The sequence below is a fragment of the Macrobrachium nipponense genome, chromosome 8, assembly GCF_015104395.2.
Source record: "Macrobrachium nipponense isolate FS-2020 chromosome 8, ASM1510439v2, whole genome shotgun sequence".
In the NCBI taxonomy this organism is placed as follows: domain Eukaryota; kingdom Metazoa; phylum Arthropoda; class Malacostraca; order Decapoda; family Palaemonidae; genus Macrobrachium; species Macrobrachium nipponense.
The window spans coordinates 4419393-4440052 of NC_087203.1; the positions used below are offsets into that span (position 1 = coordinate 4419393).

Here is a 20660-nt window from a genome sequence, read left to right on the forward strand (position 1 = left end):
GCTTAAGTTTTTTGTCACCTGCCAATTTCTTTGTAATGCTCCTTTGTCACAAAACAGTTACTACGCTATCAAAAAACAGGTTTTGACGTAGGAAAAGCCTATTTTTGGTAGTCGCTGTTGAGTCTTCAAAACCCTCCCACTTCCCTGACGTAAAGCTGTGGGATTTGGGTAAAGGTTTATCCTGCGGTGACCAACAGAGTAAGGGTTCATGGTCTTTTAACCGGCCAGATCATAGAACAAGATGGCCAATGGGCATGTGCGATAGTCACTTCTGCAGTTTTTGATGTAGGAAACCGAGTACAGCTTTGCTGAAGACAAAACAAAATCAAAATGCCTTCTCGTCTTCGAGTCCATAATACTCTATCACACGTCATGTGTTATGCAATATATGGCATAATACCCAGCTACAAGACAAGGCTGAGAGATATTTCTTTGATATTAGTCTGGTCACCATGGGGCGCTGGTACACACCATGGAGGGTAAATCCTTTGAGGATTAAACAGCGACTACCAAAATTATGTTCTTCCTACGTCACGTCACACCCTGATTTATCTGCCGATGGATTTGGGTGATCCTAACAGCAGCAAATTATTAATTCATTAAAGAAAATACATATAGTGAATTAGTAATATTTTAGCTAAATGTTTTCTCTCGTTTTTATCCCAATGTCCTCGATCAAGGGGGTTGGGTGTACCTGTCAAATATCTTGACATTTCTGACCAAGGGTAGAGTGTTGCCCTCTTGGTGGTCAAATATAGGGTGTATAGCTCTCTATATCTGTTCTCTAGAAAGATAATCCATAATAAATACTGTATTACTGACAGTTTTAATTGTTTAACCCAAGTAAGCAACTAGTATACACTAATTATGCAAATAAAATATGAGCAGCTAACAGTCAGGATTCTTTTTCTGTGGAGTGTCTAAATTCACATGGATGCATAAAGCCTGATGTAATGTAATGGGTTTCTGATGAGACAAATGTGCAGTTCAAGATGTTATGGACTCAATTTTTTCTAAATGTCAATAGTCTGGCAGGATTACTAAAATGAAAAACTCAAGATATTTTTTTTTTATAAATACTTAATGCCATTGGTGTACTAATATATAACCATATATTTCTGAATAACAAACTATTACAAAAAAGTTTACAATTGCAATTTACAAACAAAAATATTAATATACTAATAATGTACAGTTCTGAGGTTGCTACAGATTTTAATTACTCTGTGATTTATCTCATACATAGTAAAATAATAATGAAAATTTCTGTGAAATGCCTTTGAACTCTGGTGAGTCAAATACGTACCAAGTTTTATTTTATATCTAAATTTTTGGAAAGTTGCAATTCTGTGAAAGATGTTATACACAATAAACATCAATATACTAACCTTACTTTACATGCAACCAATAAGAGGTCCTTCAATTATATGCAAAAAGAGGGGTACAACAAAACTCTTAACCAAGAGAATGGCAATAAAAATTCATTTTATAATTACTATAATATGTTTCTTATGATCACATATCTTCAGATTCATAATATTTCTTGAAGTATTGAGGGATGGTAACAGATGAAAGTTGATAAAACATTCAAAGAAATTATAAATCTATGTATATAATTACAAATCATTTTCACTTATATAAAAGATTGTAACCAGAAATTTTATATTTGATGGAATATATGACAAAAAGTTCTTATAACTTTCAAGTTACTAAAAACAAAAATACAAAAGCATAGCGATGCTCATACATTTCCAGAAAAATTGTAGCAAGAAATATTTATTTTATGTCCATAACTGAGTTTAGACTAAAATCAGTCAGTAATAGATAAAAAAAAAGAGGGGGGCCTTTTTACTACATACGAAACACTGCCTAATTGAAAATATTCAACTTTGTAGGAGAACAATATTTAGTTATATTACTGACTGTCCCTTGGCACTTTCTGCAAGACATTGCCATTGCAATGAAAACAATTTCATCATCTACCATACAGAAAGACCAAACAAATCTCCCAGCACACTTCAGTAGACCCTTATTCCTGAAGCTATAAGGCCTTTAAATTGTGCTTATGCACAATTTAAAGGCTAATAATAAACAAAATGTGAGGGATATAAGCCTGGTTAGCACACATGATCATCTAATGAGAGGGCACTGAGTGTCCATCAGCCTAACATCAATAAATAATCAAACATATATTTCTATAAATCATGGAAGGTTCCCTTTTAGAAATTAGTACAATGAACTCCCTACGTGGCAACTTACAAATATTAATTTCTCACATTAGAATCAGCAGATGGAAATGCATTTAGGTATAGAGTCCAAAAGCTATTCTGTAATTTTGGGTTTACTGATCTGCTAGAATGAGGCATAGGAAAATTAGGTCACAGACTTAAAAGATTACTTATCAAAACAGATAAATGGAAATAAAACCGCAGTCCTATTCTAATCTGAAGACCAGAGAAGTAATTAAGTTTTAAGGAAAATTATGGTTATAGACTAAAGGTTTTCACTAAAAAGAAGTAAATGTCTGGATTAATTATGATCCTGCAACTAAAGATGACATCTCATTACAGTACTCAACACTTTAGAGGTAAAATACAACAGTATTAAAAAGTGAGCTGAGAAAGTTTTGCTGGAAGAGATACTTTTCTAAATATCCTTCAATTTTACCTGCATGAAATTCCTACTCTTTAGACATTTAAAGGTAGAAATCTTTTCATCCTAAATGAGTCTTGAAATGCAAAACTGAAAAACAGATATAATACTTGGGTGTCACTGAAGAATTGGCCAAGCACTTGTCCAAGTCTTTGCCTTCTTGCTCAATTCATGACATAGTTGAATTACATTCATCCCTGAAGGTCATAGGGCTTTTTTCAGTACAGATATTTGCGTACATACTTGCAGGACTTCAAAGGCTTCATCAAGGATCCCATGCAACTATCCTTTGAGGATCTTTTTTTGGATACAAAAATCCACATAGTCACTGGTAGAAAAATCTGCATGAAACCTAATTTTCATAGCCTTCCCAGACCATGGCACTATGAAATCATATCTTCAGAGATAATTATCCTTTAAGGACTTTGTGATCTATTCAGAGATAATTATCCTTTAAGGACTTTGTGATCTATTAAGTCATAATCATAACCTTCCATATTAACTTAAAATGTCTGTTAATGCAGGCTCAGGGTGGGTACTACAACAAGAACTGGAAAGAGCCTAGACAAAGCGAAGAAGGGCAGGGGCAATAGTCAAAAAGAGTACAAAACATCTCAGGCCCTGTTTCAGTGGAAAGTCTAAATTTGAAACCTTTACAATCATGACCTAATGAAAGGAACTTCCAATAAGTGAACAGCATTGAAGATGAGATACAGAAGAGTATATGAACCTGCAGCCTGAAGGATGATTCCATATGAAAGTCAGAGATTTGGTCACTTATGACGCTTCCAGGAACATTAAGTAACATCAAAGATGGAAAGGTTACAGCTAGTGCCAGTTACCCCTGACAATGCAGAGTTTGGATGATCTTTATAAAAGTAGGTGGGTCTGGTGCAAAAAAAAAAGCAAAAAAAACATGAACCCTGCATGTCTAAACCTTTGGGTACAATGCTGAACGGCTGGAGATCTTCAAGAACACATTAACTACAGATTCATTTTCACTCATGTTGTAGCAGGAGCAGAGTAGCCACTAATACAAATTTTTCAAGAGACATGCTCCAGGATCCAGCAGCTCTGCTTACTTTGTTGACAAAGTACATCTACCCTAAATGTACATCTACCCTAAATCGTTGGTGATCAATGGAGGAGTCTAAAGTAATGAAACGTAAACACAAAATAGTCCTAAAGAAACAGAACATGGGTCATCTTTCCCAAGACATGAAAAATAATGATAAAAAGCTAAAATAAAATTCTAAAATAATTTAAAGTCAGTGTATTTAACAGTATGAATGCATAAAAAATTATATGGACACTTTTAGCACTGAACAAAGTCAAGTAAACACTGCTCAAGCTGAGCAGTACTAGAAATTAGGCACATAAAGTTATGCTATCATGTTAAATATGCAAACCTCAAATGAATAAAACTGAGGGACCAAACGAAAAAATTTCCTATTGGAATCTTTGTCATCATCACCCTACTAAAAATAGTAAGTTTAAAACACCTGGATTAATGGGAAGAAACATTAAAAACTGTAACATGTGCTAACTCTCAAATCCAGTAAAATGGTAAATTAAAACATGAGGAAGATACATAAGATAAATCATAATTTTCTACTTGTCATAAATACAACATGAAATGTCCTATGTTGAACATTACTGCCAAGAAACTCTAATACATTGCATAGCATGGATTTAAAATATTTGTAAGGCAAAAATATGTCATATATGATTTACAGCTGTCTATCTCTTTAAAGGTAAAATCAAAATTGTTATAATGCTTTAGTGAAGAAATTATCTTAAAAATATGACCCAGATTCCAGCTTATCTTTTCTTGAAGCCACACTGATAAGATTCCAAAAATAATCCAGATAAACAGCAGTGGCCTTTACTAAATGTTCCAAACGACTAATTGATCTGAAAAAGAAAAAAAATTGGTGAGCTAAAATGTATTACTGGTGTTTGAAATTTACATACATAGTGCAAGTCTGAGTGATTTATTTCCGTTTAACATCTACTTATGTTAACTGTATTTGCATTATACTACACTGATATTAAAGCCATGTGTATATACTGATTAAAAATGAGGATAAAGCTGAGTTTTTACAAGTAAATCTAATTTTTTCGTACAAACTCATCAGTCATATATAGGCTCATATTCCCAGTCTCAAAGGTCCCCATAAGTCTTTTGTCTAGCTGACAGACATAAAGCAGTCCACCATTGTATACACTATGTTGACTCATAGGTACCCATTTATCACTTAACCTACCTTTTTTTTTTAGTATGAACATGAGGCTGCAAGATTTGTGGGGTGAGAGGTATGTTGCATAACAAACTATCAATTATATATGAGGTCAAATCACAATCTAGATGGAAGGCATAATTTCTGGATATCCAGTATGTTTATATATGCTTGTACAGTCAGGGAGAGAACTTGGGGCATTATTAATAAGCCGCCTAGTTTCAGCTGACTTGAGGCTTGGTCATAATTAGGATGAACACAAGAGTGTAAAGTATGGTTCTTGTATTTGATACATCTCTTCAATTTTAGCGTAGAATCACACCTACTATTCACATAAAATGTAGGTGTTAGGGACCCCAAAAATCTGTCTCTAGTTAAACAAAAATTAAAGGAATCAGAATATTGTTTTTTTTAAGGTTTTTCTTTTCTATTTATCACACATTACTGAAACTTCCAGTTTGTTTTTATAAATAGCATAAAATTTTCATCCTGATGAAAAAAGGAAAATATCTCAAATGAATTTTTAATTTAAATTACATAAATGTAAGTTAATTGTTAAAAAAAATTACTTAACAGACCTATTATCAAAGATAATTATCACAGGTTTTGAACTATCAAAATACTAGGCCACTAAATACAAGAGATAGCATTCAAATACAATCAAATGAAATTATAAAAACTTCTTATGAATGCTGATATCTCCCTGGATGCAGATAGCTCTACCCTCTTGGCCTGAACATTTGTAAGATGACTGCTCTGTACCCTTCGACTGCTGCTACTGAGAGGCCCCTCTCCCATCTGAGGTACACCAAGAAGTCTGCTACTCTTTGAAGAGAGGTCTTGAATAAAGAGTAAATACTACAGTGACACCAATCGCAGAAGACAGCCCACTTTCCCGGGTATTCACTGACAGAGGATGTTTCTTTTACAGTACCCTGAGAAAGGTTGCTGCAGGTCATCGTAGCACTCTGCTTGCAGCCACCACTTTTGGGCAACCAGCATCATCCAATGGCCTTGGGATGCGAACACCCTGTTTATCACCTTCTGCAACTGGCTGAACAGGGGGAAGATATACACATTCATATTGTTCCATGGATACTGGAAGGTGCCTCGCATCACTTCCGTTGGGTCTGGCACACAGAAGCAGTGGATGGGTAGCTTGGAGTTTTGGCCTATGGCAAACAGGTCTATTGACAGTCTGCCCCACACTGAGCAATCTTTCTTGCCACTTCCTGATGTAGAGATCATTCTGTCTCCAGTATATGGTCTTTTCTGCTAAGTTGGTTTGCAACCACATTCCTTTTTCCTGGGATGTACCTGGCTGCTAAGCCCACCCTGGCTTTCTCTGACAAGCCATGCATCCAACAAGCTCATCACAAGGAAGACTGTTCTGCCTTGTTTGTTGATGTGGGAGAATGAGTGGAAGGGGAGGGGGGTGGTGAGGAGAAGGGCTCAAAGTTAGTTCCCTTGAAGATTTATCCTGCTTCTGTTTCCTCCTTTATTTCTCGTAGAGATTCAACTGTGGGGTATGCCATCCCTCACACTCAACACACTTGGTGTCCCTTGTACATGAATTTTCCCTTAAGAAAATGCACATCAAATGTATATAAAAGCAAAATGGAAGGGACATTTTGAGAAGCTATTAAATGAAGAGAACCCCAGAATAAGAGAAGAGGGAAACCCACGAGTAAGAGCAGTTCTAGATATCACCAGAGAAGTGAAGAGAGCATCACCTGACAAGATGAAAAATGGAAAGGCTGTTAGACCTGACGGGATACCAGTTGAGGTGTGGAAATGTTTGGGAAGAGGAGGGGTTAACATACTCTGGGACCTCTTCTCAAAGATCTACCACCAAGAAAAAATGCTGGGCAGCTGGAGAAATAGTATTATGGTCCCAATTTATACAATATATAAGGGAAAGGGGGATATATATATACTAGACTGCACATATTACATAGGGATAAAATTGATATCTCACACTATGAAGATATATGAACAAATTATAGAGAAAAGACTAAGGAATGAAACAATAAGTGAAGAACAATTTTGGTTTATAATGGGAAAGGATACAGTAGATGCAATTTTTGCACTAAGGCAAACAATGGAAAAACATGAAGAAAGACAGAGAGGGCTACATCTGGTATTTATTGATCTGGAGACAGCATATGATCGGGTACCTAGGCAAGAAATGTGGATATGTATGAGAGGGAAGGGTGTTTCAGAAAAGTATGTTATGTAGTCCAGGATATGCATGTAGAGGTTACCTTTCTACACACATGATCCTCCTCTCTCTGCATGACGTGACCAAACCACTGCAATCTTCTTGACTACTTCTACCACTTTGACTGTCTCTCTAGTATAATTGTTTCTGATCCTATCCCTTCTTGTGACTCCACACATCCATCTCAACATTCTCATCTCTGCATTTTCTAACTTCCTTTCTTGAGCCTTCATTATTGACCATGTCTCAGCCTCATACACCATCACTGGTCTAACTACACTTTTTAAAACCTTCCTTTTACTTCTGCACTAAAGGGATTTTGACGTAAGGAAAAATCTATTTCTGGGCGATTGGCTCGTGTCGCCAGCGAAATATCCTTTAATCTATTATTTCTAGGGTAAATGTACTAACACATACCAGAGAATAAATAAAATAAAGAAAAAGGTCAGTATAACTGACTCGCTCACCCTCCAAGAGGGTGTCGGTATGAACACTAGGCGAGTGAGACCACTACCACGAGCCAAATACCAATAGAAATCTCCCACAACAAAAACCCTCCATGAGGAGAGCCGACCCACAGAGTGAGCAGCTCGTACTACTACTACTCCATCCCATGCTGCCGACTGCTGCGCCTCTGGTGGCCATCCTGAAGTTAGCAGACAATCTTGGGCGATGGGATGGGTAGGGCGGGATTTCGCTGGCGACACGAGCCAATCGCCCAGAAATAGATTTTTCCTTACGTCAAAATCCCTTTTCTGGGCTCAGCTCGTGTCGCTGCGCGAAATCGTACCAGAGAAATAGCACAAGATTGTAAACAAAAGTAATAAAATAAATCAGAATAGGTCTCAAATAAAAAATAAAGTAAATATAAAAAAGAATATAATGCTAAAAAGATACAAATACACAGTGATACAAAATAGAAATATGCTTAAATTACCCTTAATTCTAAACATGTTTCTTATCATAAGGTAATTACATATGTACAGAGGTAAATTGGCTTACATGTAACAAAATGGTATCTGTGTAAAGGCATGTATCAAAAAAAATATAATAGCAATTAAAATAATCAAATGAACAAATTAAGCAACAAGGATAATATATAAGGAATGCATATGACTTAATATACAAAACCCATAACCATTATAATTGAGATGTATCCCCTAGCATAAAAATAAGGGGGTAACATCCATGAGATCAAAATCCATAATCATCTGTGAGTGTCCCTAGTCAAAAAATAGGGGGCACACACTACATCATCATATAAGCAGCTAAGACACCAGGTGAATATAAATGAACACGGTAGGAATAGACGAACTGTTGGGTGAAGCAGGTAGAAAGGAGGACTGAATCTTCTACTACAATTTAACTAGAATCAGGGGAAACTATGTTTCCGCTGCTACTGCTGAAAATTTCAGAGCTTCCAAGGACTTAAGGTAATGGCGTTTGAACACTGTCGGCGATTTCCATCCGGTATACTTTTTCAACTCATCGAAGTTCATGTGTTGGAAATAATTAATTGAGGTGGCTACTGCCCTGACATCATGTACTTTCGGGAAAGAGTCAGGATTGGCTTGCTTAATAAAGTACAGGATTTGTTGCCTGATGCCTTTAATGGATAAAGTTCCACCTTTTTCCCTCTTAAAGAGGGGACCCGATGAGGATGAGGAGGTCCTGGACAGAAAGGCTCGTAAAGTTGTAACTGGGCAAAGAGATAAGTCTTGTGGAAGGGGTAGTACCTTCCAAGGTTCCCACCTCATCAAAGGGTCTTCATCTTTGCTAAAAAGCTACGTTCCGGAGAAAGTAGTACCTCCCCTGTGGGAAGGAATTGAATATGATCCGGATCTCTGGACAAAGCCGACAGTTCTGAAATTCTTGCTCCTGAAGCTAAGCTTAATAAAAACAGTGTTTTCCTTAAGAGCATTATAAACGAGCATGTGTCATTATCGGTTTCTGAAGCCAGTTTTAGAACATCGTTTAAGAACCATGAAACTGACGTAGGCCTTACAGAAGGTCTAAGTCTAGCACATGCCTTAGGAATAGACGAGAAGTAGGAATCCGTCAAGTCTATGTTGAACCCAAATTGAAATATCTTTTTCAAGGCTGACTTGTTTGTCGTAATCGTGCTAGCTGCTAAACCTTTTTCAAATAAGGATCTGAAAAAGGATATAGCTGAATTAACTGTCATGATTCTAATATCAGATTCTCTCAGGAAGATTGCTAACTTTTTGACAGCAGCATCATACTGTCTCAAAGTTGAATCTCTTTTATCAGATTCCAGGAAGAGAATATTCTGAGGGTCAATATTCGCATCTCTTTTTGCCGCAAACTTCATGAAATCCATAAAGTTAGGGTTTTGAGAATCCCTGAGGAAGCGAACACAGTCTTCGTTTGTACTGACTGGAGAGCCTGGGATTGGGGATCCGAAGAGGACGAAGGCCCAGCTCCAGAATTAGGGGATACCAATTGCTCTTCGGCCAGTCTGGGGCTACTAGAGCCACTTGACCCTTGAACGTCCTGAGTTTGTTTAAAACTTTCATAAGGAGATTCACTGGGGGGAAGACATAAATCTTCTTCCAGTTGTTCCAGTCTAGAGCCAGGGCGTCCGTGGCATAAGCCAGAGGGTCCAGGTTGGGGGCTACATAACAGGGGAGTTTGTGATTCGCTTGGGACGCGAAGAGATCCACTTGTAGCCCTGGGACTCTTTGAAGGATCCATTGGAACGAACTGTTGTCCAGTGACCATTCCGATTCTAGGGGTACTGATCGGGATAATGCGTCTGCTATGACGTTTCTCACTCCAGCTATGTGAGTGGAGGAGAGATGCCAACTGAACTTGTCTGCCAGGGAGAAGATGGCTACCATCACATGATTTAGATGACGTGACTTGGAGCCTCCTCTGTTTATACAATGCACTACCACTGCGCTGTCCAGAACTAGCTTTATGTGGGAGATACTTGGTGGGCGCAACCTTTTTTAGAGTCAAGAACACTGCCATTGCCTCCAGTACGTTTATATGGAACTGACTGAACTGAGGTGACCAAGTTCCTTGAACCTTTTGGACGTGGGAATACCCTCCCCAACCGCTTAAGGACGCGTCTGTGTGGATGGTAATCCCTGGTGGAGGGAACTGAAAAGGGGTACTGACACTGACAAATTCTTGACTTTCGCCCACGGCCGAAGTCGATTCTTTAGAATCAGAGGGACTGAGGATAGTTTGTCCCTGGACCTGACATTTGCTCGTGAGCGCCAGATTCTGGTTAGGTCTTTCAGTTTGGCTTTCATTAAGACGTTCGTCACTGATGCAAACTGGAGAGAACCCAGGATCCTCTCCTGAGCTCTCCTTGACGCCAGTTTGTGACTTAGAAATTGCTTGACTGACTTCGCTATTTCTTTCCTTTTGGTTGATGGAATCGACAGAGTATGGGAGGATAGATTCCATTGAATGCCCAGCCACTGAAAGTCTGACTCTGGAGTGAGTCTTGACTTGGTCCTGTTTATCTTGAAGCCTAGATATTCCAGGAACTGAATCACTTTCAGTGTAGCTCTGTTGCATTCCTCGACTGTTGAAGCCCAGATCAACCAATCGTCGAGATACGCTACTACCATAATCCCTGCGATCTGAGTTGTTGTACTACCACTTCCGCTAGTTTTCGTTGAAACACCCTGGGTGCCACGTTGAGTCCGAAGGGGACTACCTTGAAGGAGAATGTCTGGTCTCCTATCTTGAACCCAGATATGGACGGAAGTGTCTTGCAATAGGGATATGATAGTAGGCGTCTGTAAGATCGATAGAGGTGGTGACGGCCCCACGGGGAAGTAAGGTCCGCACCTGTGAGATCGTGAGCATCTTGAACTTGTCGCAGCGGATGGCTAAGTTTAAGCGGGACAAGTCTAAGATTACCCTTCTTTTTTGTGAGCCTTTCTTTGGCACGCTGAACAAGCGACCTTGAAATTTTAATCTCTTGACTCTCGCTATAGCTCCTTTCTGAAGGAGGTCGTCTGCGTACTCTGTCAATTCCTTGGAAGGAAGTTGACGGAAAGGTCTGGATGGAGGTGGGTTCGTCAACCAGCTCCAACCAGGCCTTTTGACACTATGCTCTGAGCCCATTCGCTGAAGTTCCCACCGGTGGCGAAAGTGAAACAGCCTCCCTCCTACCTGAAGTTCTTCATTGGTTCTGGTAACCGCCTCGGCCTCCTCTGAAGTGCTTTCCCCTGTTAAAGGGGCCTCCCGATCCTCTCCCACGAAAGGAACGCTTACCTCTGCCTCCCTTACCCGAGCTGTCATACTTCTGCGAAGCTTGACTCTCGAAGGCTTGATTGTAAGCTGGGGAGATGGCGTAAGAGGTGGAGGGCTGAGGCTGAGGGGATATCACATAAATTGGCTGTGATTGAGCCTTAGAGGTGGAAGGCTGGGCGAGTTTGCACTAAGGGCACCGTTGGAACTTGCTGAGGAAAGCGTGGCTGCTTTTTCTGGTAAGGATGGAAACGCCTAGGTTTCCTCTGTCCCTTACCTTTAGGTGTTAAGTCTTGTCTCCTCTTAGCCGTAAGGCCCCAACGGTCCTTAAGGCTCTGGTTTAGCCTCGTAGCCTCTGATTTGTTTACTTCCTTCACCATAGCTTCTGGGAAGAGATCTGCTCCCCAGATGTTAGACGAGAGTAACCTATTCGGCTCATGTCGAATGGTTGCCTCTTGCAGGACATGCTTCCTACAATTCGTTCTAGCAGTGGCAAACTCAAACATATCCGACTGTACCGTTTGAGTCAGGGCTTTGGTCATGAGCTTAAAAAGCGGTTCTGAGCCATAAGCTATGGTTGCTACCTCGGACATAGCCATAGAGTTAATCGATCTGGCTAATCGCGATTTCGCGTCAAATTCAGCCTGAATAAGGCTATCTGGAAGCCTGGGTAGCTTTTCACCAAACTGCTCCATAGCACAGTCCGGTTTGAGTTTGCCAGCTGAGAAGGTGTTTGGCAAGTCCTCCCACAATTCTCCGGCTGAGGGGAGCAACGGAGATGTGGGATCTGCTTCCTTTAATTGAGGCATGGGTTCCCCCTTCTGGGCCGCTGGGATGGTCGACCTAGCGATCTTTGTGAGGAACGGGAGCGGGGTACTCTCCTCCATTGTGAAAATGGTAAAGGGACTCTTGAAAGGTTGTATCCTGGTATTAGAACAATCCATGTCCTCTAAACATCTGAGCCATTCTCTCTGAGCCTGGTCTCGTGAATAGAGGACTGTCTCCTTTGGTACCCTATCATCCCGAACCATGGCTGAAGCTGTAAGCCTTGCGTAGCCTATGAACGGAGGCTGGAGGTCTTCCGGAAAGAACTCGAAGTCCTCTATCCTTCGAGTTCCGAATTCCGGTATGGAGATGAGACCGTCTTGGAAGGGGGCGTATGATGCTACTCTCCATGGATTGTTCATCGAGAACGGAGGTAGTGAGTCATACGGAGGAAGCTGATTTCCACTCGTATTGGAAAGTGAAGGAGAGGCTAGAGGGGCTTCTTTCAGTCCGGCTATAATGGAGTCCTGGGAAGTAATCCTATCCGACAGACGAGAGATCATCTGTTCCATGCTACTCTTTAAGGACCCAACCAGGTCGCCCACCTGTTGCAACAGACCAGCATTGGAGTCCAAGGCCGGAGCTGCTGCGGAGGTGGAGGGGTGGCTCTGAACCGGAACTAAGGGTAGCGGAACTGGTGACTCGCCGGGGTGCGAGATCTCTCTCTAGAGGATTTACTCCATCCCGAGGACTTAGAGCCGGAGCCAGAAGCTTTAGACCTGTCTGCTCCGGGATTGCCAGCCGGAGACTTACGTGAGGAGGAAGACGCCGAAGTCGACTTCTTAGAAGACGACGACGTCTTAGTCAAGGATTTCACTGCTTGACCCTTGACCTTAGGTCTAACCGAAGGGTCAGGAGGAGTATATAATTCATCGCCTGTAAAGCCTTGGAAGGATGGAGAGGTTGCAGGAGTAGAAGAAACAGTCACACCCAAGGGTGACCCTTGGGTGTCCACCATACCTACCTCGACCAACAGGTCGTCTACACCTACCATAGGTTCCACATTAATATCTAAAGTCGCGACTTCCGTGGAGATATCCTGGTCTTGGTCGGTTAATGAGGCAGCCAGCTGTTGTTGGATGAAGGCGATAGTAGGGGCCGCCTCTACTGGGTCGACGTATCCTGTCGCCTTGCCTCCGGGGAAGATTAACAGCGCCAACCGCTCTCCAAGATGTAGGGCATACCCTTGGCGGCGTTTTCCCAAAACCACCGACCCAGGCCCGCAGGGTTGCCAGCGCGGTATCTTTCACTGCCGGCGCTGGAAGAGAGGGCGAAGATAGTTAGATAAGATCACTTAAAACTAAACTTAAAATATAACTTAAACTTAGATGCCTTAAGTTAAAGTGGATGATGAAAACTTAAGCACTAAAACAGAAGCGGAGCAGCTACCGGAGATGGAATACTCACCCCTTCTAACAGCTGGCTCACCAGATCGTAACATATGGTACACGTCTCATGGTACCAGACCTGGATGTCCCCGTGCAGAGTCGCGCATGGAGCATGGGACCGGCAAACTTCGTGTCCACATGGGTCCTGAAGTGTGGCGGCGCATCCCGGATGCTCACAGTTGGTGGCCTGTAAGTGGGAAGACACATGAGTATCTTAAAGAATAAACACTTACAGGCTAAAGGACAGAAGAACTCCGTTGCATGCCGGAGCTCGGAAAAAATTTGGGCATAACCCCCCCCTGCATTGCCTGAATAGGCTATAATCCCGGAGATTTCCGGTAAGACATGTAAAAAAAGGGGGGGGGAAGGTTTAAGGTACTTAAGATAAACTTATAGTTAATCTAATAACACTTAAACCTAAAACTCAAACGAACCGGAACGAGTCCAGTGCGTGGCGGAGTGTAGTAACTCAGCGGTACGGTAAGGTTAGTAGGGACCTACTGTATGTTCCGGTCCATTCTACTGGATGGACTAACAACTTCCCGCTGGATGCTAGGACTCCGATCAGGAAAGGAGTCCAAGTAAGGTCGGGAAGAGCGAGGAGACATACAGGCTCGAGCGAACCGGAGCGACCAGGAAGCAACGGATGGGGGGAAAGGCCAGTACCCTCCACCACGTTACCACCGGGCCGGACCGATGAGCCGGAGAGATCGCGTCCAGTCTGGGTCTGTCCCGTCTCTCTGGCCCCTCCGCCTGAGGGGGGGAGAGGGAGGCATGCTCGGGTGTGTGGAGCGAGCGAGGGCAGACCGACCCACCCTCCCCCGACTCAATGGAAGAGCGAGAGGAGGGGGGAAGGGGACTGGGCAGGCGTCTGGCTGTTCTCCGTGATCGCGTAGTGACCACGAGACGGTAAGACTAACATAAGACAACTAAGCCTAGGACAACAAACCAACTTGATTCAGAAAGAGAATTGCTAGCGGGAAGCAACTGAACCTGAAAGAAGGTAGGTAGCATGGAGACCCCACTGGGCCAAAACCGACTGATCAGAGAGATGCTATAGGAAGCAACCGAACTGATGAGCGGTAGCATAGGCTCGATGAGCCAGGACCTAGGCTAAGCCAGACGCCTAACTAACCTAACCATAACAAAATACATGGAATAAATAAAATAAAAGAAAGAAAACAATAAAGTAGGAGAAAAAATCCAGGAGTGTACGACTAACCCGAAGGAAAGTCTACCACTCAAAAGCTAGTCAGAGGCCGATACTAAGAGCCGGGACTAGGGTCTGGAAAGAAGAAGCCTACATAAGGTAAAAGACATGCATGCATGGCAAACCTGAGTAGACAGTACCCTAAGTAAAACGGATAATTAAAATAGAGCGTACATATATATGGGGATGTTCTAGGTATGGGAGACCGAGAACGAACCCACCACGCGGCAGAACCATGCTGCCATGCTTCCGACCCCAAGTACGTATTTATACCTAAAAAACGGCAAATACTGACTGAGGGCCGAAAAGAATCAACTAACCATAATTACTGAGTACTTAACTTAGCTGCTGCAATAGCTGCACGCTCCATTATAGATAAATCCAACGAAAGGGCACCCAAAAAAACACAGAGAGAAAAATATCACAACCGACTCGTGTGCGCTAACTTGAAAGGATGGCCACCAGAGGCGCAGCAGTCGGCAGCATGGGATGGAGTAGTAGTAGTACGAGCTGCTCATCTGTGGGTCGGCTCTCCTCATGGAGGGTTTTGTTGTGGGAGATTTCTATTGGTAATTTGGCTCGTGGGGTATGGTCTCACTCGCCTAGTGTTCATACCGACACCCTCTTGGAGGGTGAGCGAGTCAGTTATACTGACCTTTTTCTTTATTTTATTTATTCTCTGGTATGTGTTAGTACATTTACCCTAGAAATAATAGATTAAAGGATATTTCGCGCAGCGACACGAGCTGAGCCCAGAAATGCTTTTGTCGCATATTCCTAATGATTTCCTCCAATTCATCCAAGCACACTTTATCCTGTGGTTTAATTGCACCCTGTTTTCCTTCCCCCTCCATCCACAGATATTCTGTCTTAGCTATGCTTATCCTTAAACCTTGCTCTTAAAGTGCTTGTCTCCACAACTCTAGTTTTATCTCCACCCCTTCTCTAGTCGGGTCCTCCAAAACAACAACATCAGCAAACATCACACTCCACGGGACTTCTCTGACATCTGCTGTAATAACATCCATCACAAGGTAAAAAATGTAAGGGTTGAGAGTTGAACATTGATGTAAACCAACTCTCACACTTCACTATTCTGTTGTCCCCACAGTGCACCACTAAAGTAATGTGCCTTCTTTATCGCTGCTGGTAAACTCTATCCTCCCTTGGATGGTACCTCCCAGCCTGGACCCAGTGGGGCTTCCACTCCCTTAACCAACGTTCACCTGGTTGCTGTTGCTACCTTGCATCCGGAAACAGACTCCGACTGGTAAGGTAAGAACAAAAAAATACCCAAGGGGGGTTCGCCCCGGTCAGGTAGCACAGCCAACTATGGGGGTAAGCCCCGGTCAGGTAACACAGCCAGGTAGACTAGGTTAGGTTATGGTATGTTAGGTTAGTTTGGTACTTTTTATAATAGATTTCCTTAGTGTACCCCTTCTTAAATAAATGGCTTCTTAATAACTTACAGTCTGTGCAGAGTTATTGCTTAGAACAAATACTGCCATCCCACCCTTATCCATAGCTAATACAGCAAAATTGTAACCATTAAACACCCATAGATCACATTTAGCTTGTTTTAGTGCCCTGTTATCATTACCATTTGTGCATGGAAAACTATTTTTTCTGGTAGTTTTGTTGTTGTATTGTTGGGTTTTACCCTTTATTATCTTCCGCAAATCACTCATTTTCTGTTATTTCCTCCCACGCATCGCCCATTTTCTGTTTTCCTGCTCACAACTATGGTTCCCACATATTTTATATTGAAAATCAATACTGCACAGCTATTGACAAATTCTATATGTGCTAGGGTGTGTCCACCAAATATTTCATGGCATCCATGACATAATTGCTTTCAGATGCTTAATGTTAAACCACCCATATTATTTAATTTACCTGCTCTTGTTGGCCTTAGTGTCCCTAAGAAGAGCTAAAATTTAAAAAATGTTTTGGGGGGCTCACATCCCCGTGCTGAGCAGGCTTGCTTTGCTCGCTACCCACCACATTGTCCCCCGCCAACTTTTTAGAACAAGTTATATTATGAGCAGAGTGATCTGCCATTTGCATTTTGGTTTTGTTTATTCTTAAAATAATCAGCTGATTTTCATTTTACCAATATGATCACTGTCTTTAGTTGCCGAATGAAACTGTGCTTAAGAATTCCATCTACTTTATGAATGTAGTAAATTAAATGAAGTACTGCATGTGTATTGTCAGTTACAGACAATACACATGCAGTACTTCATTTAATTTTGCCTGCCAAAACAGTTTGCAGTTTACTCATTACTATTCGTAATTTCCAGTTGCACTCTACTTATGATGCTCATAATTTGCAGTTCCCAGTCGCACTTCACTTACGAACTTTGTTGTTTGCTAAGGGGCAATATTTTCTCGGTAGTATATTTTATAAGCAAATTAAAGGGTTTTGCAATATCAACAGTTCTCCAGTTATCCTTAATATTGGCAACAATAATTGTACCTCCCCCTTACATTGCATACTATGTGCCAAGCCTAGCCTAGCCTATGGAACTCAGTTAACCATTGGTAATTGGCCGCATTGGACGTACATAGGTCAGTTATTTTAATACAGTATACTATATTTAAAAATGAAAAAAGTGCATCTATTGCAGTATGTTATTTAACACTGAACTTATTTAATTGTAATTTATGTGTTTTGTTTCATATAAAAAGCAGGAATGTGCCCAAGTATCGGTTGTATCAGCTAGTTTTTATGGTATCAGTGAATTTCTGGCCAATGCCAGCCGATACTTTTGTCATTAGAATGGGAATTTAAAATCCTTCTAGGCTTCCTAAAATGTATATACATGTATACAAAGCCTACCAAATAAAGTTTTGCATAATATTAATTTCTGTATTTCTTTTTCTAATATAATTATATTGAATATTATCTTTAGTAAAATTATCATTTTCACTTTGTTCAGATGGTCCAAGTCCAGTATGAGTTGGAACTTGAAAAGGGATGGGCTTTTTTTTGAGCTGAATGTTTCATTGACCTATACCTGAGAAACAAACACTGGTCCTTTCTTAATCTTATTTTTATTTATGTACCGGTATCTCATTTTTCTTGGTATTACCTAACAGAAACAATTTATGTATTGTAATGAGGCAAAGGGTTAACACCTCCATTACCAAGACCTTTCATAATCTACTAAATAAATGAGTCTGTTAACTGTTTCTAGCCAATATATAAATTGAAACTCAGAATAAAAGTATATATCAGTGATTTCAGATTGCTCGTCACCACACGAATTTGAGTAAGCACTACGCACCTAAATTTTTAAAATTCTTCTAATGGTAACCATAATTTTTCATTGTAACATATGCCTTTGAAATTGTTTATGTAACTTATTATATGACCTTTCAACTTTTGAACCTTTAATATGCAATAACCAGAGAACAAGAATGATTTTAGTAACAATATATATTCCCCTAAATAACAGTGCTATGGAGGGAACAGGTATCAGTATCAGCAAAAGTTGGTATTGGTATCGGTATCAGCCAAAAATTTGGCACCGGTGCATCCCTAATAAAAAGGTAAGGTTAGGGTAATAACTGGTGGTCAAGAACGGATTAATCCATTTTCAATTATTTCTAATGGGAAAAATTAATTCAGATCTCAACTAAATCGCATCTCATCGCTTCTTCTGAAATGAATTAGCATCGAGGTCCCCAAACTTACGCAAGGTTAGGTTCCAGACCCGGCCCCCAACGCAAGGGGAATTTTCGTGTAAGTTTGCCACAGTCTCAAAATATGCTAATAAATGCTTACTTCTAGAGTTGGAACACTAAATATGACCATAATCATGTTCCCTTAATATTAATCTTTTAAATGAAATTAAAGTTACTGTAGTTTCATTTAAAAGTTAGCTTAATAATTATCCTTAAAAAAAAGAAATAAATGGTTGGTAAAAAATATAGGAGTGTGTGAAGATTACATTCGTACATCACATTCCTCTCTTCTTTCCCCTTCCGACTGACTGATCAATTTTCAGAAGTTTGCTCAACCACTTTTAAGAAATTCTTTATTCCATCTCTCTCTTTGTTCTGAAATTCCTTTTTGTGAACAAACAGTGCTTTTTATTTGGACTTATGCAACTCTTAGTTATGTGTGTATGTTTTAACAGCGCATTTACAGTTCAAGAAGTTAGAGGTAAAAATAAATACTAAATTAAAGATTACCTACCGCTACAGTAACTATAAGAGAGAGAGAGAAAGAGAAAGAAGAGTTGTCTTTACATAATTATTAGGCTAACTTTTAAAAGAAATCATAGTTACTGTAATTTCATTTAAAAGTAAGCTTAATACATTACCCTTAAAAAAAGAAAGTTTCTCCAGGATTCGAAAATGGTGCATTTGCACTCGCGTGTCTGTGAAATACTCATGTATGATAATTAGTTAGGTTTCTATGAAAAGTTCGCTCTATTGTGAATTCGCTCAACTCGAACCCCATAAGATTGAGGTATTAGTATCCCTGTTTTTACTTATTGTCAGATTTTGCATCATTCATGCAATCAAGATAAAATAAAACTTGTGTTTTCATACAATAAATTCCCCCTGAATATGCTGTAGCTTTCAGATTTTAGATGCATGAATATGTGAAGAGAAAATGAAGAATATGTCTTATTACGTTGCATCCATACTTGACTCTTCCTGAAAAGAAAAACAATCTTGCTCGGTTCTTTGTTGTTTATTACTCAACTGAGATCATTATTTTATATGACTCAAATTTAAATCTCTCATATCTCTTTCGTTTAAAAATATATTAATGTAAAAAAAATAAGGAAATTAAAAACAATATGATGAAACCAACCTGATTAAAGCTTAAGTTATAAGTTGAAGAGTGCAAAAAATGTCCGTAAATTTCAAATTCTTCCCTGGACTGAATTTTCCACGGCCCGCCTAGATCACCAAATACATCCATTTGAGTATTTTTTGTTTTTTTTTATCAGATATGTCAAGCAATACGGACATATATGATATTGAGTGAAAATATTTGACAGTCATAATTGGAATTCTGTGCATTTATTTACTGAAAATTTGATGATATAATAATATGGTAAACAGTTGAAACTGCAAATTTCTCATATTGCTAATTGGTAACTGTTAAGGGCTCCTCACAACTTACTGAGAGGACCAACGCAATGGTGTTTTGCAGTCTGAGTCAAGTACGGATACAACATAATAAGAATATTCAATTTCCCCCCACATATCACATACATCTAAAATGTGAAAGCACCAGCATATTCAGGATGAATTTATTGTAGGAAAACAGTTTTTATATGATCTTGATCACATGAATGATGCCAAAATCTAATGATAAGTAAAAACCAGTATAAAGAATTAAATGCTCCTCACTTCACTTTTACTCGTAATTCCTTTGTGTTTTGTCTTATTGATTTAAGGAAATCATGCTTTAGTTGTACAATTAATGCCAAATCTTATTTTGTGGAAAATGTGACGTAAATGAAGAAATATAAACATACTGCTAGTTTTCTAAGCTACAGACGAAAATATGAGACACTGAGCAAGGTGACTACTCCTGGTACCAACATACAAATGTCTCATAGGCATAGGGCTTGCCCAAGATTCTACCTTAAGTGAATCAGCTATAGTACACCTTGGTCTTGTACATAGTGATTATGCTGTCCTTCTGAACCTATAGAAGGACTAATTGTTTTAGTTGTAACTGATGCATATGCTAAATAGCTTGAAGTTACAGAGGTCCCCGTATTGGCGGGGGATGCGAACCAGACCCCCCCCCCCCCCCCCCCCCCCCCCCCCCCCCCCCCCCGCGAATAGTTCGAACCCGCGAATGTTTGGAACCCTTATAAAAACGCTAAAAACAGCCTATTTTGTTAGTTAAAATGCAA

The 20660-nt window shown here is 40.2% G+C and overlaps 1 protein-coding gene across 3 annotated transcripts in view; it reads right to left on the reverse strand.

Annotated features, from left to right (window-relative positions):
- Positions 1 to 1058: 1058 nt before the first annotated feature.
- LOC135222593 (cystathionine gamma-lyase-like) overlaps positions 1059 to 20660 on the reverse strand; it is a 108614-nt gene continuing 89012 nt past the window's right edge. For all 3 annotated transcript variants that reach the window (XM_064260683.1, XM_064260682.1, XM_064260684.1), the window contains exon 9: positions 1059 to 4566. In XM_064260683.1, the coding sequence (XP_064116753.1) occupies positions 4558 to 4566 (9 nt within the window). In that variant the 3' untranslated portion in view covers positions 1059 to 4557. The remainder of the gene's footprint in view (positions 4567 to 20660) is intronic.